Source organism: Pygocentrus nattereri, chromosome 9 (genome assembly GCF_015220715.1).
Source record: "Pygocentrus nattereri isolate fPygNat1 chromosome 9, fPygNat1.pri, whole genome shotgun sequence".
In the NCBI taxonomy this organism is placed as follows: Eukaryota; Metazoa; Chordata; class Actinopteri; order Characiformes; family Serrasalmidae; genus Pygocentrus; species Pygocentrus nattereri.
This window is the reverse complement of record NC_051219.1, coordinates 30,322,447-30,340,918: the sequence shown is the minus strand read 5'-3', so window position 1 is coordinate 30,340,918 and position 18,472 is coordinate 30,322,447. Positions and strand designations below refer to the sequence as shown.

Sequence of the window (18,472 nt, the reverse complement as noted above, 5' to 3'; positions counted from 1 at the left end):
GATGTTTACAGTGCCTACTATAATTAAGGATTATTCCTTTGATCAAATAAACACAAGTCTTCACAATCTCTTAATATTTCGATGTACACGTGAATCCTATATATCTAGTCAGCTTGTCATGGACACGGACAGATTATTGTAGTCAGTATACGTCTGAATTTTAGACTTACCACATGACCTCAGCATTGAAGAGTTATATAAAGTATATAAATTAAACATTAGAGTTCCTAAAACAGAGCCCTGAGGTACTCCAACATTATAGGTCTCGGAAAAGTGGATATTTCATTACCATCTCTGACAAGATATGATTTTGTCCAATGTAAGGACTCTAAAGACAGATGCTAGTCATTCCGAATAGGTATGTACATATATTTAGTATATTGGGCTTATTATTATTGCACACAAGGGCTAGCATTATACATGTATTACATATAACGGCTATAAGTGCTTACATATACATACACATACATCATACTGTACATATATTATGCAAATATGCATATACTGTACATATACATACATGCAGATATTACTAGATACGTGTAATAACATATAGAATATATGTAAGACATGCATATGAACCCGCGTCCTGACATTGTAGAAAAACAAACCTGCGTGTGTGTATGTGTGTGTGTGTATGTGTCTGTGTGTGTGTGTGTGTGTGTTTACAGTCTGGCATAGTGCGCGCACTCCCCTTTAGTGAACTTAATGTCATCCACTTCCTTCTCAAAGCGGAGCCTGGGAGCTTATAGCTGCAACACGCACACAAACTCACACTCCTCTCCACCTTGCACGGAGCAGCGGGATGTCGAGGCGCCCGAGACACAGGTAACGGCAACGGGCAGCGCTCATAACTCACCTCAGACTTTTCTATCTACCTCAGACACTCCGAGTTCAGCTCTTTACGAAGGTTAGCGCTGTTTTATCACGCCGTCTGTGCAGAAATGACCTCCGCGACTCCCACAAGTGTTTCTTTCGCACATGGTTGTGAGTAATTCGAGCGCACGCGCTGGTGGCTAAGTGCATTAGCTCGCGCCGCTGCGGGAACAGGTGGATTAACTCATTGCCCGGTGTGGCGCGTGCGGACCCCCGCGCGGTGGCGACGGAGCGGCTCGGTTTCATTTTCTAACCCATTCATTCAGTGGCTCGCTTTGCACGTGCGGCTCCGTTATGACGGGCAGTTCGTCTTCTGGTGGGAGCCGACGGTAACCGCGGAGCAGCGCGAAGACCGGAGGGAACATTAGCGGCTCTTCTCTAGCTCGTTTGGACCTTTTGCTAGCTCATGCTAACACGTTTAATGTCACGCCGGTCTTTCGAAACGTCGCTGTTAGCCTGTTTTCTGCGTTTGCGAGGCTGAATTGAGCTCTTCTCTGCTCGTTCGCCCACTTTCCAGCGTTTAAAGTCGTGCTCGCCCTCGGAGCTGAGCGGAGTTGTTGTTGTACACTGCGAGCTGTGGGGAAACCGCGACAGACCCTCTGTTTTGTTTAGAACGCAGAATTTAAACGAAAAAAACCGCCAGCGAACGCGCCACCATGACTCGCGCGACTCTGCACGAGCGCTTGACGGCTCGCGCAGCTTAAGGACAAAGCTGAGCGTGTGTGTGCGCGTGCGGTCCACGTTAGTAACGTTAAACGAATGACGGCTCGGTTTGTTCTGGAACAGTAGATGATGTCATTTAACCCGGTAAAACTGCAGCATGTATCATACATGATATTTACTTTATAAGCATATTTTATGAATTCCTTTGCATGGTGTTGTGTTACTATGAGTAAATATTAACTTCCATAGAAAGCGCCTTTTTTTCATCCTAGAAAACGAGTCGTACAATAGAGATGTAGTTGGAAGATTATTTTGTAGATTTGATAAATATTATGTTTAATATGGTTTGGGAAAAGATGCAGTTTGCTCTGACATGTTGGCTAGTTATGCCCTGGGTGAATATCTAACAGCACCAGTGGATGTATTCATTTATTTATTTATTACTTCTTTTTTATGGCATGTAACTGGAAAACGCTTTTTGACCATAATGCAAAAATCGGTCAAAAGACGAAATTCCATGCAACACACTAAATGATAAAGCTTGCTTTTAAGCCATGCACTATGATGAAATTGAGACTTCTGATTTTGTGCTCAGGCACAGAAAACTGAATCAGATATGGACATTTATGGGTTAAGTGCGCAGTTTCGATACAGTTTTCATGAATGAGCAAATCCACATATTCAGCTACAATACAGGTACGTAATAAAGAGGCTATTTTGTTGCAACACTCATTTCATCCCCTCCTGATGAGACAGAGCTTTTCAAAATGACTAGGCATTCCTGTCATCCTCTTGTGGAGGGTTTCTTCAAACAAGGATGGGGGGTTGTGAGTGTGTTGTCCTGTTTATGGTTGTCCTCTCGTGTTTATCTTTTGTTTTTATCTGTAGGTTTGATCACTAAGCTGTAATGATAAACATTAGGCTTACATGCGCACACACACAGCGCTGACACAAAGGCCAATAGCTCTCAGTGTTCCAACTACACTGTGCGTTATTGTAATTGGCTGAGAGCTGGCCAGGTGAGTTTGTAGAGCATGTGGCTGTGACAGTACCTGTGCAGGCCTCAACACGCTGCAGTGAGGAAACACTGCCAGTCCATGTTCACGCTTAGCGTATCTGTGGAAACCAAAAACACCAGAACAGGTTTCTCTCAGCCTGCTGGCACTACAGGTTCAGCCACTCCGGTTTTGTTTTGACTGTGTTATCGCTCAATTTTTTATTATATATGACACGATGACAGGATAGGGCTGTTTTTAATATGCCAACATCCGTCACACTCGCTCTCCTCATTAACCTGTCATTGTCCATATCTGAGATCTTATGTTTCCTTTAGATCCATCCAGTTTGATTACTGACATGCTGTGCCATTCATATTAAATGTAATTGTTGGTCACAGGTGAATTAATAACAAGTCCATTCTTTTTCTCTCACTTTACTTCTCTCCCCTTTCTCTTTCCCTGTCCTCCCCTCCCCTTTGCCCTACTCACTTTCACTACTGCCCCTCATTACCCCTCCTCCCTCTCCCTTTGTTTCTCTTGCTCTCTCACTCACTCAAATGTCTTCTCCCCATCTGTAGTGTTTACAGCAGCGATGAAGATGAGGAAGATGTGGAGATTTTTGATCACGATTATGATGCCCCATTAGCCAAAACAGGAAAACGGCACCTTGGCAAAACACGCTGGACGCGTGAAGAGGTATGCAGAAGTACTGTTGGATTCTTGTGGGTTCATATGTAGGTCTAAACTTCAGTTCCTCACTTTCATAACTACTGAACATGCCTAATAGCTGAATAGTATTTATTGTTCATTTATAATAGGTACTCAGTAATTCATAGTAAGTACTTAACAATGCATTTTAAAACGAATAACTGAATAATAAACTTAGGGTCCAAAGAATTAAGTAAGGTGGGTGATATGGCAAAAGTATACAATTCTGATACTTCACAAGACACCGTATGCTCAGAAAAGCGTATTGTGATGTAATTCATCACAATAATGTTAATTATACTCTAGGTTGAACTCCTGCAAGATAACAATAAAATTCAAAAACAAACTCTATAGTTGTCTTTATTCTCAGGAAAAAGGATTTTTTTTTATTTATTATTAAGAGGATTTGAGTATTTTTTGTTTTGGATGTCAGAAGACCAGGTAGAGCTAAGCACAGTAGATTAAGTGTATTCATTTATATGACACTGGAACTTGTTATGTGATTCTAAGTTTGCTGTTTTCCACTGAGCAATCTCGAAAGTTTCACCTTTTTTCTTTGTTTATGTTTGTTCTTCTGCTGTGATGGTGTTTGGCTTGTTCTCCACAGGATGAGAAGCTGAAGCGTCTGGTGGAACACCATGGTTCAGAAGACTGGAAAGTCATTGCCAGCTTCCTGCCTGTACGTATGTGTGTGTGTGTTTTTAGTGTGTCTGTGTGTATTCTGGGACTTTAAGAGGAGTTAAGCTAGGCGTGGTGTATTAGATATGAGTATTTGCATGTGAATGGCTAGAAGGATCAGGTACAATAGATCTGATGGTTCACAGTCCAATTTGTGTATTTGGGCATCACTTATAGGTTGGTTGTCCATGATGGGGGTTGCAGGGGGTGGGGGGGTTGTGTTTAATATTTTCAGAATCCACCATGCACCTGCTGATACAGTGGGCACAGCATGACAACTTGTTTTGTTTTAGAAATAGATCAGCATTGTGTAAATCACAGTGAGTGAGAATCAGAAAGTGGAGATGTTTCATTTCTGAAATGCTCAGAGGGGATTCCACACACCTGGCCGCCTCGCCTTGGCTTCTCGCACCATTACAGAATCAAGCTCTAAACACCAGAGACATCCTGTTAGCACATTGCAGAGCTTCAGAAATGAACAGGGGCAAAGGGCAAAAATGCTCCCATGTTCAGTATTAACCCATAAAATAGGAGTATTGGGACAACTAATGGATCCAAAATAGCACTAAAAGGGGTCCCGGACATGGATTAAGTCTAGCATAGGACTAAATTACAGTTACAATGGTGAATCACCTTTGGTAATTCTCTTAATCCAGGGTTAGGCTTAATATTGGTCTATAAAACTGAGTCTAAATGTAGTACACATTAAACTTTTCATTGAATGTACATGATTCCAGTATGTCATGCGGTTGCATATGAACTGAAAATGTTGCCTCAGCATAATTCTTGCTAAATGAAGTAAACAGAAAGTAAGACAACAGTTGTGTAAATATATAAATGTAGCATACTTTGTTCATTTGTAAAAGTTCAATTTAAAGCACCATTTTTTCAGTGTACATGATAAAATTCAGAAGTTGACATCATTTAACTTCACACAATCTGAATAAAGTGTTTAAGCATTTGTACTTATATGTGTGTATAAAACTGCTACACTAGTGTGCTACACTACTCAGCAGACATAAAGTACTGCATTGCAAGGCTAAAAAAACAGTATTTGATTTTTTGTCATTTTAAAGTCTCAAAAGTGGTTACAAGTGAATAAAATGTGTTTCATCAATTCTTACCAAAACAAGGAAACTAAAAGCAAGCAGTGGTACTAGTGTGACATATTTTGTTTGTGTGCAATGTTAACAAATACACATGCTAATTGAACCAGCTCCATTGAGACAGACACAAATTAGTAACCATGTGTGTGGGTGTGTGTTTGTTGCAGAACCGTACAGATGTTCAGTGTCAGCACCGCTGGCAGAAAGTCCTCAACCCTGAGCTGATTAAAGGACCCTGGACCAAAGAGGAGGACCAGAGGGTACGTGTACCTCTAGCTAGACCCTAAGTACCAAGGAAAACACAACTACTGCCTAACTACAACTTCAGTGCACCTGCACACAACAACTGTACATCATACAGCTACAGTTGTATGCTAAAGCTGGAACAAACTTAATGTCTTGTTGACTTTCCAAGTAAAGGTTTTCTGCAAATTTTAGTGCACAATGTCTATTTAATCACTGAACTTAACACATTGGGGAAAGAACAAAAACCTAAAATATAAAACATGCCATAACTTTTGCACAGGTCACTTCTTATGTTTTATTTGATTGATCAATCTGTTAAATTTAGCCACTAAAGAGTAGTTGTTCATGTAAATATACAGAAGTGTGTTCTCTGCAGAGGATGTGTTCACTTAGTTTTACTGGGAAAATCAAAAAGGGATGCATTGAAATTTAGATGATTCCATTGCATCCATGGCTAAAATATATTACACCAACACATTTTCTTTTTCATTTACCTTTAGCAATAATTGTGTTGATGTCATTTATTTTAGTAATGTGACAATTATGCACACTTAAACATGAGAACTTCAATGCATCATTTTTCATTGATTTAATTTTAGACTATCATAATATTAGGAACAGAAAGTAAGCCTTGGATCTGCTGAGTGGAATAGAGCACTGTAATGATTAACTGTACGGAGCAGGTGGCCCACTCTGTATCACCATCTTTATGGCCTGCTGACAGCCATTGGCAGGTGGATATTACAGATATTTAGCCAAATACCACTATCTGTGTGCAACTTTAACACACTTGCGCAATTCAAGTTCCCTTTCTTTGTGTTTGTGTTGGCCCTCTCCTACCTCCACTGCTCTTTCCCGCTCTCAATGTCCTCCCCACCCACCCCACCCCCACGCGCTCTCTTTTTCTCTGGCTAACTCTCAGGTCATTGAGCTGGTGCAGAAATATGGCCCCAAGCGATGGTCAGTGATAGCGAAGCACTTAAAGGGCCGTATAGGGAAGCAGTGTCGCGAGCGCTGGCACAACCACCTGAACCCAGAAGTAAAGAAGACGTCCTGGACAGAGGAGGAAGACCGCATCATCTACCAGGCCCACGAGAAGCTCGGCAACCGCTGGGCGGAAATCGCCAAATTGCTGCCGGGCAGGTTAGAGCACTATTCTAGACTTCTAGGAAAAACTACAACTTCCATAGAACTTCACACTGTATCTAAAAACAACAGGAAGTACAGCTGTATGCAGAAGTTTGAACACCTGTAGTCAAATGACATGTTTTGTAAATTTTCTAAGAGAAAATAAGCTAACACGTCCTTTACAGGGAAAAATCCTAAATATGACACTTTTCTAAATTGGGAAAATATTAGATATATTATGTACCATAACCATTGCACAGAACACATTTTATGTTTAATTTTTTTTTACAGTGGTGTTTTGTTTAAAGTATGGTAAATTCATAAAATAAGCAGTAATTATTTATGTGCATTAAATGTGAAGAAGTGTGTTGTCTGAAGAGGATGTGTTATTTTCAATCAGAAAATCAACAACACTGAAAAATGGTGCTTTGAGCTTATAAATAACTCAAGTGGTGGCACATACATTAAAAATATCACATCAACACAATTATTAATGAAGTAACCAATTGTGCTATGTTTATTGACACATTTATTCATGTGCAACCACTGGACACATTTGTATTGTCTTCAACTTAAGATAAACCATGTTAAACTTTTCTTTAGAGGTTTGAACAGGCATGAAATTGAGGCATGATTATTCAAATAAAAACACATCTACTATCTAACAAACACTGGCTCGAGTAGCAGACCTCTGCTTCTACTTAAAAGCTGTTTTGCATTTTAAAACATTTTGTGAGGCTCATTGTAACAAAAAAGAAAAAGCACAAATTTTACTTGAGTCAAAAAATGTATTTCAGGTTTTCTGCATAATTCAACTGTTGAGACATAAACAAAGTCATTCAGAACAGTTTGATGTGGAATGGTTCATTAGTAGGAAAAAAATGTGCTGATGGGGGTGGTGATAGGAATCAGGGGGTTCAATGTTTACAACATAAATATGGTAATTTTATTCACTACCTAAGAGAACTAGTGAGCCTGCATGCATTTTCTGAGGTTTTGTAGAAAATGTTGATAATTAGAAAATAATAATAACTCCTCTGCCATAAATTGGCTTTCAAAACCATGTTTTAGAGTGAATGCTTATTTAAAAACTATCACAAAGCAATGTCTGAAGCATCAGACAAGCAGTTTTCATAACCATTCCATGTATTAGTTTTTTGTGAGGTTCCTTTCACCACCACCACTGTGAACAGTTTTGGCTAAGTAGGTTTTTGGAGCATTTCACATCAAACAACTCTGAATGACTTTGTTCAAATCTTAATGATTGAATTATAAACAAATTTTGAAAAATCGGTGGAGTTCCCCCTGAATTACATTACAGACAGAATTATTTTAAAAAGTTGACATTTGTTGAAATGATTTTAGTCAAGAAGTTGATATTTTAATGTGTGTGTGTGTGTGTGTGTGTGTGTGTGTGTGTGTGTGTGTGTGTGTGTGTTTCTGTGTATGTGGATGCCTAATAATTATCCTCTCATTTCTAGAACTGATAATGCCATAAAGAACCACTGGAACTCTACCATGCGGCGTAAAGTGGAACAGGAGGGCTATTTGCAGCACACTGCTAAAGTGAGCCCAACTCCAATAACCAGCAGCTACACAAAACCCCCCCACCTGCTCAACTACAGCCACACTCCAACCAGCAGCTCCATGGCAACCAGCCCCATCACTAACCAGTACCCCTACTACATATCTGACCCACAAAGGGTGAGCAACGCCTTCATCTTGTTTTGACAGCTTTTGTATCGCATGCATCAGCATATACAGTTGCAAACATATTCAGTGTGTTAACAAATACATAACACAGCTTGGTAACGCCCTGGACATGTCTTTCTCCTTTATAATCACTCTGATGCACACTGGAAAAATTATGCCTTGAATTGTATGTACATAATTTCCACATTAATAAAATGCTTTATGTAAAGTTGGTGGCTTCCATTTGGCAGTAATTGTTTTATGTATGTAGAAATGATTAGTCAACTAAATTGATCACATTTTTCAGTGTTTCACACATAACACACTTATCACATCTAACTGATATAAATATATATATATATATTTATCCACTCTGTTATTGACTCCTCAGGTACCGTTTCCATTGGCTCTTCAGCTGAACATTTTTAACATCCCTCAGCATGGCACTGCAGCTATACAGGTAAACCTACCACAATGTTTGACACATTGGGGAAACCTCAGAGCCTTCTAAGGCCTAAGGAATTCTAGGAACTAGTTCATGTTTATTTAATAGTGTCATTGTTCTAGTTGTATTGAAGGGCTGCACTTATTGTGTTGTCCTTATTTCATCATTAAGTGCTGATTAGGAACAAAGGTTAAAATCTTGAAATGGTCAGTACACAATTGTATTGGATATTTTCCCTGTGATATCTAGGCAGAAACAGCCAAGCCCCATTGGTTAGGGAGCTGAACTAAGGGGTCTTACACATTACATTAAGTACCTACTAACAGAGGAACAACCTGGGAACATTTAGAAGTCCTAGATACATCACTGATTGTGTGATCCATATATAAGCCATAGGACTCAGTCAGTTGTTAGAAAACGAAAACATCATGAGTAATAGAACATTTAATGCTAATCTCTGTTACAGGCTTCAGGTAAAACATAGAATAGTCTTTTACAAGTTAAAAATGTCACCTTAAAAAAAGGTTAATGTGCATAAATGTTAGCTTAGCGCTAACATACTCATAGAAATTATCATGGAGATTGTCTTTATTTCTCATTTTTTGACTATGTTTTGGCCCAAACTGAAGGCCTATCTCTAATAGTCATTGTTCACCACTGGTTATCAACTAGTTTTAATTTCACTTTTAAAAGTTTAATTACATTTGAGAGCAATGCTCTTTTGTAAATATTTAGTAAAGTATTTGCTCCAGTAAAAACAGGGAAGCATTCCTGTCTCAAGTACCCCAGTCAAATTCCCCCAGTTAAATATTTCTGTATAATACCTATTAGAAAGATATTTTGAACTGGCTTCAGTGTAGCTAAACATATTTATGATATTTTTGTGTTCATTTGTTTCAGAAACACTATAATGAAGAAGATCCAGAGAAAGAGAAGAGGGTGAAAGAGATTGAGATGCTTCTGATGTCAACAGAGAACGAACTGAAGGGACAACAAGCACTACCCGTGAGTGTGTGTGTGCATGTGTGTGTGTGTTTGTGATTAATTGGAGGAAGCATCTGGGGGTCTATTTCACATTCTAACTGCTTGGCTAAGTGATGCAATGTGCCCTTATCACACCACAAACTCTGTTTAACTCCTTGTGCAACACAGACCCCTCCTTCCCCCCCATGCACATCATTCAACTAGTCAAGTTCCCTTTCTCTCGCCTCTCTTCCTCCATCTCACTCTCTCTCCCTCTCTCACTCTCTCACAGATCTCCATGGCCAGTTACGGGTGGGGTCGGGGCTCTTTGACTGACACCTCCATGGGTGTGGCTGTGTCAGTGCCAGCTCCTCCCCTGGAGCAGGGCTGTCTTCCTGAGGAGAGTGCTCATGGCAACACACACAGCCCAAACAGCAGCAGCTTGAGCAGCAGCAGTAGTAGCAGCAGCAATGCAGGTAGCAGCGTGGTCCTGGCAGCCTTACCGGAGTTCATGGATGCCATTGACTCAGTAAGAAGGATACACCATACTTCATATATTAGAGGTGTCCAGTCTTTTTAACAAGAGGGCTGGTATGTTGCTGGCTTTCATTCCAGTCAAGCAAGAACACATCCAGGCAACATTCCAGGCTAGAAATTCCTTTTTCTGTAGGAACTGTTCCTAGATTGGGCAAGCTTTGTAGAACATTAGCAAAAATCCTGTTAAACCTAATGAGAAATGATAGCACACAACAAATAAACATAATCTAAATAACTGAGTTTTGAGAGTTTAAACTCATTTGTTTTGAAAGTTTATGAAAGTTCTCTTTTTCTAAGGTTAGATTAATTGTTGTATTTCAAACCTACCTAAATTTAATTGGCTATAACCACACAGTCCAGATTAGTGCTGAAGCATTTAAACCTGAAACTCAAAGTTATGCAGCAGGTCTAAATTAAGACCATGAAAATTTCTCACTAGGTTGAATGGAATTTTGTCATTATTTTGTATAGCTTGTCCAACCTCAAAACAGTAGCTACCAAAAAACAGATCTGTGGGCGGACCATGGATAAATCAGTTGTTTGAAAACTTAAACCTATTGATTAAAAAAAGTGGCTGCAACCTGCGGCCATGTTGGCCCTTTATGAATGTGCTGCCCCCTTTATAATATAACATTGATATAAATGGGTTTCAGTAACGATGACAGACATATAGGAATTAGTGGATCGGCAGAGTGATGAGGATAATGTTGGCCCCTCTACATAACTGCATAACCTGGTCTTCTCAGAAAACTCCAGCTGATAGGAGCTTGTCAAAAATGCGTAAGGCTGCAGGTGGTGAGGGCTGTACGTCACCGGCCCACAGTGAGGACAGCGGCTTCTTGTCATTTGTTTGCTCCACACCCAAACGTTCTATCATGAACAACTTGCCTTTTTCTCCCTCTCAGGTACCCACCCAGAGATCCCTAAGTCACCCAATAGTAGCTGTAGATATAGAATGATCCTATTAGTCATTTGCTGATCCATTAGCACATTGCTGCATCAATCAGTCACTAATCAATGACATTTAGAGTAATCATCTCCCTGTATCAGTGATTTTTCATGATTTCATGACCATCATCCCGTTCCTTCTCTGCGTTAAATATCAGTTGACCATACATACTTAAAATGTAGTAAACGTCATCATGTAGCAATAATATGAACTGAACATCATGTTGTAAAAAACTTTCAAATTGAAACACAACGTACTTTCCAGCTTGTTTGAGTTAATTCAACTTGAGGCATTGGTGTTAAAATTTAACTTTTTTTTACAGTGCAGACTGTGTTTTTGAATCAGTCAGTTTTGCTGTTGCTTTTTGTAAGATCATACTTCTGAGTGCACATGCATGGTTAATACATTTGTTTGCACCTTGATCCAGCAGTTAGGAAGATTTTATTTCTGTTTGTGCTCTCCCACCAATGCTGAAATGGTTTCCGTTCTCCAAATGCAATTTCAACACACTAATGAAACTGAGCGCAAAAGTGGTAATTGTGGCCTGCTGCTCCATAAAGCTTTGAGCATTCTGTTACTTTCTCAGCTGAATAAGAGTAAAATGGATTACTTAGCGTTTGAGAAATTTGTATTCCCCAGCATTTATGTATCACAAATATTTACACAGCATACAAATACTTCTCTTTGGCACTTGACTGTTCCTCTGCATTCAGTTTATTACATAATGCTAAAGTTTTATTTTAGGCAGAGGTAAGATAACATTTAGTTTATATTCTGATAAGACACAGGAAAATTACAAAGCTTTCTTTTTCACATCTTTCTTTCAAGCTAACATTTCAATAACATGCATGCTTCTTTCTACAACACAACCTTACTTTCAGTTTTTCTTATAGTATATAGAGGGTTCTGTCTGACAGATGTTTTTTCCCTCTCTCTCTCTCTCTCTCTCTCTCTCTCTCTCTCTCTCTCTCTCCTGTAGTTCTTAAATGCTTCAGTGAGCCCAGATTCGGATAACCAGAGTCTACCTGTCTCTCCCTCATCGGTGTGCTCCCAGAAACCTCTGCAGCATGACCTCACTCTCCGCCCCCAGAAAGAGAATGACATGTAAGAACTGCTTTGAGTTTGTTTAGAATTTGTTTCAGACATTAAACTTGTTTTGGTGTCAGATAGATACCTTTCACAACTCTTTGGCAAAGAACCATCAAAGAACACAGCCTGCATTACACATTAAATTAAGGCACATCTGAGACTAAAACACCAGGGTCATTTCTGGAATTGGAATTTAGTCTATTGAGCTCAACAACTGTGCAAACACAGGTTGTATCCAAGTATTGTACTGTTTTCTAGGTTGGTTTAGTTCTTTAAAATGTGGTACTTAACATAGTAAGGTCAAAAGGTTAGTTTTTGTTTTGTTTTTTTTTTTTAATTTATTTATTCATTTATTTATTCTATAAATAGAATCCATTCTAAAAAAAATGCAAACATTTCTGTTCTACTGTCTCCACGATTTGTATATAGCTTTTACCCCTGATGATTGCTACTTACGATATAGACAGTCATTCAGCAATGATAGCAGTTATGACAGTCCACAGAAATAATCAGGTTCTACATCCATTTTAAATCAAAAAGATATGAAAGCAGATCATCTTGATTGCTAACAAAAACACATGATAACCTTTTTTGACCCCATGTTTGAAAACTACCAAAGAAAGGAATCGGAATAATTGAAAATGAAATACGAAACATGGCTCACTTCACAGGTAACAGGCACGATGTTGCATTGTTTATTAGCCAAAGAAAGTTAAATACCATATCCATAGATTGGCCGAATAATGACCCTAAACTGCTGCTGTGCTGTGTTTGGTTCACCAAAAGACACTGAGTTTGTATGTAATTTTAGGATAAGGCTGTAGACAAGGCTTTATGTAACTGAATTATTCCTTCCACAGGTTCAGGACACCAACTCTGAGGCGCTCCATCATGGAGTGTTCTCCTCGCACTCCTACCCCATTCAAAACAGCACTGACCATACAGGACACGAAATATGGACCACTGAAGAGGGTGAGGCATTGTGTCTGACTATATATATATATATATATATATATATATATATATATATATATAAATATGTGTGTGTGTGTATTTTATAAAATTAACCTTGTTCAAATGTTTGCATCATTTTAACATGAATATAATAAATTACATCAACACATTTATTGCCAAAAGTAAGTAAAAAGAAAGGTGAAACTTTGTTGATGTAATATTATTTAATTATGTGAAAATGACATACACCTTTAAATCAAAAAAATTAAATGCATCATTTTTTGCCAATATTGTCTTCAGTATGTGACCCTCACGGTCTAGATGAATGGTGTATTTGTATTTCTTGTACTTTTATGTGAGTATTCATGTACAGGTATCTGTTATGTTTAGTCCCATAGTCCTACTGTGGAGGCAGTAGTTGGTGGCATTAAGCAAGAGCCTCAGGAGTGTGAAGTGAGTGTTGGGGGAGTGCACCTTGATCAGGCTCCCCTAAAGAAGATCAAACAAGAGGTCAGTTTTTTATCAATAATGTAACAAATATCAGTATAAATACAATTCGAATAGTAGTGTGGGGATTTACATCATTCAAATGTTCAAATATACATTTTTCACATCAGCACATTTTTAAATTCTGTTTAAAAAGCATATTGTCGTAAGCATGCTCTGCTTTTCATACAGGCTGACACTGACATACTGTAAGTGTATTCATGTTTGAGGATGAACTAGAATAGCATAGTTACTTTATGTTTGTAGGCGGAACCAACATGCCTTCAGTGGGAGGGGCAAAATCTCCATACCCAGCTATTCCCTTCAAGTGGCCCTGCCCACGATATGCCTGTGAGTGACCTTTCACCCATGTACTTTGGTTAAACTCAACAACACTTCAATGGATGCTTATAGAAACATACTTCCTTATTTTTTCCTGTGTTTCTTTCTTGGTCTCTCTCTCTCACTCTCTTACTATATGTGTTGTAATAGTGGTGTAATATCTGGCCTCTGTTGTTCTGGTTTTCTGCAGGATCTGTTGACAAGCTCTGTGCTGATGCTACCTGGGGCAGAGAAGAGTGAGGATGGTCATAAAGCTCCACAGATGCCCCGCAGAACCCTGGGCAGCCCACTGCAGGTAATACTGTGCATATATTTCTGAGTACTGTACATTCTGTATTGATTCAAATGTAAATTATTTCTACATTAAAGTAATGTTACATCTACAGAGTTATTGTCGACAATAAGTAAAAGAATAAGTAAATTAGTTATAAAGTGCATAAAAAAACAACAGTTAAACAATATAAAATATTACAATATAAATACAAAGAAAAATACATTCATTTCACTGTATTTTATATATGAGGAAATGGACACATCTGAATAAAGTAAATTCCATATGTCACTTTGTTCAGAGCAAAAATTTCTACCCCTGAGCATCAATCTGTCCATCCACTCATAAGATTAAAACACACATCACTTTTTCTCCTCTTTCAGTAATTATTCTATTCTGATTTTCCCTTTTGTCAGTAATTTCTATGATCAGATTTTCTTTCAATAATCCTATAATCATCTATTCCATCAGTAATTCCTCTGTAGCTCTGTAAGATTCTTTTGTAAGTTTCTATCTGATACAAAAACAGGTTTAGTGTCTGAGTATAACAGTACAGAGTACTGAACAATTGACCAATTGCATTAAGAAAATCCCATCTCACTTAATTGTTACCCTGTCCAGCTCACATCACCTTGTCACATCCATAACAGACTAAAACTTTTGGTAGTACTAAGCAAAATGTAGAAGTAAAAAGGGGAGTGCATTTGAAACACTTTCATTCAAAAATAAACTGGCTTTACAAGATGATCAGTGCAGACATACATGAATTGACAAAATATGACTGTAGGCCAAATGAAAACTAACAAAAATGGATTCTGGAAATCATGTTTACATTAATTAAATCAGGCAAATCATTTACTCAAGGTTGAAGCAGCAGGGTTTCTTTGTCTATTAAGGAGGAGGTTTTAGTGGTGGAAAGTGCCCCTTTAGATGAGCTACTGCTAATGTTAACACAGGATTGCTAGTCAGAGCAATGTTGGAAAGTGAGGATGACTTGATTTTTATATGAGATCTTTCAGCAAACGTTAATGAAACAATACAAAAAATGTGTGCACAATACAAGTTCAATACAATACAAGTGCACTTACACTAATTTACTGCCACTGCAGCTCTCAGTGCATGTTTATTTTGAGGAATTCTTTCAAAGTTTTTTTTTAACTTGACTGAGGAGCATCAAGATAGAATTATATAGACGTGGCCGACTTTTGTGATGTTTCACAAGGCTGAAAGAAGCATCGTCCATTTAGTATAATGGAATTCATCATGGTTTGTGGTTGTGTTTATTTTTCTTTAGGACCCCAGGTGTTGTATTAGGCCATAAAGTCATAAAATTACATATTGTGAGATATAACATTCTCTTTATCTTTTCACTTCTCTCCCCGTCGTTCTCGCTGTTCCTCTTCCTCAATCTCTCTGCCTGTAGCACTTGAGCACATGGGAGCAGGTGCTTTGTGGGAAATCTGAGGAGCAGCTCCTGCCTTCTGAGCCGACGCACAAATACCTCAACAGCTTTTCCTCCCGCACACTCGTCATGTAGAGGACAGCAGGAGAGAGAGGGAGAGCGAGAGAGAGAGAAGACAATCATCCTGAAAAGAAAAGTAAAGAGAAAACACTCTGTGGCCACTCCTTAGGTGGGGTCAGGTCACTGTGGTACACAATTTGGGAGAGGCATAAAGCCATTCATTTGACTGCACGGCCATCAATTAAGCTGTGCACTTACCCGTTGGATTTTCAGCCAACCAAAGAAATACTTAATATTGGGTTTTTTCTACTTTTTTGACCTTTTTAATGATATTATATTATATATTTTGTATTATAAATGGGGAAATTAACTGTCTATGAGGGCTGTAATTGTATGGATTTTAATATAAAGAACAATTTGTAATAATTTATTATTTTGTATTAAAAATAATTAACGATGGGCGCATTTGCCAGTGTTGGACCCCAGTATTCGTGCCCCCTGCTCATGTCTAGATTACTGATTGTGTGTTAATAGTAAGGAGTGTGCATCCTGCAAGCATTATCATGATTTGACACCCTGTAGCCCAACAGTGCTGCCTCAGAGAACACAGAACCATGTTTAAGCTGGCAGTGTACTTCAAACGAAAGTAACATTTTAAGTCTCAAATGTGAAATCAGCATTATAATGATGATGATATGATGACAGATAATTCATTTACATTCTCCGACAACCATCCTTCACCTAGTTTTGACTGAGTTCTCATTAAATACTCTTTTTAAGCACTCGCAAACATCAGATTCATCCCCTCAGGCACGGGGTCCAAAGCATAACCAACATCACAACATTTTCCTCCACACATCGCATGCAATTACACATTTCCATTTCATAGTGTAGCTTTAAGTATGTTGTATGTTCCTCGTTTGAAGTATGCTGCCAGCTTTAGAATGCGCTACACAAGGCTTTTATTATGCCTATGTATTCCTGACCAAACCAAGCACATACAAGTGCCTCCTAGTTCACATTGCCAAGTTTAGAAATAAACCTGAACGGTCACATGGTGCAGCAAACTCACAGACACCCAGCATTTCATTTAGTGTTACCATTTCAAAGCAGTAAAGCAGTCAAAGCCCAGGACCGAACCTGCCTCCTATTAGCACTGTGTCAAACCTGACAACAAAGCTACGAGATTTTAGCTGAACAAAATAAAAGTGTTGGTTTAAGATTTGTTGCCAAGCTAGCAAAGAAAAGCGAAGTTTACCAAGCATGTTTTCAAATCAAAGGCCTAAGTGACAAAAAAAGGAGCTTTTGATCTGATGAGACATTTCTTAATGCCTAATTTCATAACACTGTTTTGTTTTTGTTTTCGTTTGTTTTTGTTGTTTGTTTTATAATCAAGAGTGTCAATGGTATTACTAGTTCTAAAAACACTGAAATTACTGCTTTTATAACTAGTCACCTTGTTTTTGATATTACAATGTACTTTTGATACCAAGACTGTTGTGGCCAATCAAAAACATTTTAGCAGTAACGTTTTGGTTATTTGCTGCCTCTTTTTTGTATTAGCTTAAAGTACAAACACTTTTTTATACACGTCAAACTTTTCTACACAATTTTGATACGATTTTTTTAAACTGCCATGTGAATAAAGTGTGTTTTTTGAGACAGTTTGTGTTTGTTTTTTTTTTTTAATTTTATACAGAGAACTCAACATTATATTAACCACTTGAATGGGCAGGGCCAGCGTTTTATTACACACTGCAATATCTCAACCAGTTCACAGTGAAGTCCTTGAAGTTACTGAATAATAAGCATTAGTATGTAATAAGTCTGGGATCTTAATGGGTTAATGTAATATATTTTTTATTCATTTGAATCAAGTAAATTCATTAGATGACTTTTTCATGAAAGCAGACAATGGTTTACAAAGGATGTATTTAGCTCTAGTCCATGTAACAGTAATGGACACATGAGTACTGTGGAAAAGTGTTGGTGGCACACGTGGCCATGCGCACACATGAGCGTGTGGGGAAGATGCCTGTAGTATTCAAATGGAGGAGAGGTGCTGGAGCCGATAGAGTAATGAGAATGAGCTGATAAAGCTCAGTTCAGCAGAGCTGGTTTGAATGGGAAGAGCCCATAAACACACTGTGGAGTGATCTGTAAACGCTCTATCAGCAGCTACACTAAAGAGCATGCAAATGCCTCTAACTGTATTCCCTCAGGCTGTGGAGTGTTTTCCCTCATCAAAGACTAGTGAGAGCATCTGAACACGGATGTAAACACACAAACGCACTCACACACACACACACACTCACACACACACACTCACACACACACACACACAGAAAGGTAAGAAAGGTACTGAAATTATTTTTATTTCTATTGGTCTACTAAATATAACATCTTTGTGTGTGTGTGTGTGTGTGTGTCTGTGTGTGCGTGAAAAATTCTGTGGTTTTGCATTTAAACTTGGCGAGGTGTCAGTGGTGTACAGTAAATGGCGTCCCAATGGACTTAACATGGAGGGAAACACATTCCTCTATTTAGGGTAGGTGTGTATGTGTGTGTGTGTGTGTGTGTGTGTGTGTGTGTGTGTGTTAATTCATTTTCTTTGTACAGTGCTTTTTATGAAAGCTACATGTTTCATTTTTGTTTAAACTGAAGAGCAAAAAAATTCTTCTTGAGGTTAAAGTTAAACTATTACATCTGGCTATTTACATACTGTGCTGTGCAAAAGTCAGAGACCACCGTTTATTTCTGGGCAAAATGAAAATGAAGTGCCCTTATCCATTTTCAGGAAACATTTCTAAGAAGGTTAGGCCTATTCTAGCAAGAGGAAGTTAAAGAAAAAAGTGAAATAAACAGAACTTTACAAAATT

The 18,472-nt window shown here is 38.5% G+C and overlaps 1 protein-coding gene across 2 annotated transcripts; it reads left to right on the top strand.

The window, feature by feature from the left end:
* Positions 1-705: 705 nt before the first annotated feature.
* On the top strand, positions 706-17,255 carry myb (v-myb avian myeloblastosis viral oncogene homolog). Of its 2 annotated transcripts, XM_037541006.1 has the most exons (17): positions 706-828; positions 3,116-3,233; positions 3,853-3,924; positions 5,197-5,289; positions 6,198-6,418; positions 7,885-8,107; positions 8,487-8,555; positions 9,441-9,545; positions 9,796-9,952; positions 10,001-10,066; positions 10,833-10,945; positions 11,969-12,093; positions 12,939-13,050; positions 13,423-13,542; positions 13,786-13,869; positions 14,051-14,155; positions 15,555-17,255. In XM_037541006.1, exons 1-17 carry the CDS (start codon positions 806-808, stop codon positions 15,666-15,668), a joined length of 1,920 nt encoding a protein of 639 aa, XP_037396903.1. In that variant the 5' UTR covers positions 706-805; the 3' UTR covers positions 15,669-17,255. The 2 variants fall into 2 exon arrangements, with proteins under 2 accessions (XP_037396903.1, XP_017562645.1); XM_017707156.2 differs by lacking the exon at positions 10,833-10,945 and having other exon boundaries at positions 9,796-10,032.
* The last annotated feature ends 1,217 nt before the right edge of the window (positions 17,256-18,472 follow it).

Coding starts and splice junctions, on each gene's coding strand:
- myb (XM_037541006.1), top strand. CDS start 806: ATGTCGAGGCGCCCGAGACACAG. Junction 3,925..5,196: donor TCATTGCCAGCTTCCTGCCT/GTACGTATGTGT, acceptor TGTTTGTTGCAG/AACCGTACAGATGTTCAGTG. Junction 14,156..15,554: donor CCCTGGGCAGCCCACTGCAG/GTAATACTGTGC, acceptor CTCTGCCTGTAG/CACTTGAGCACATGGGAGCA.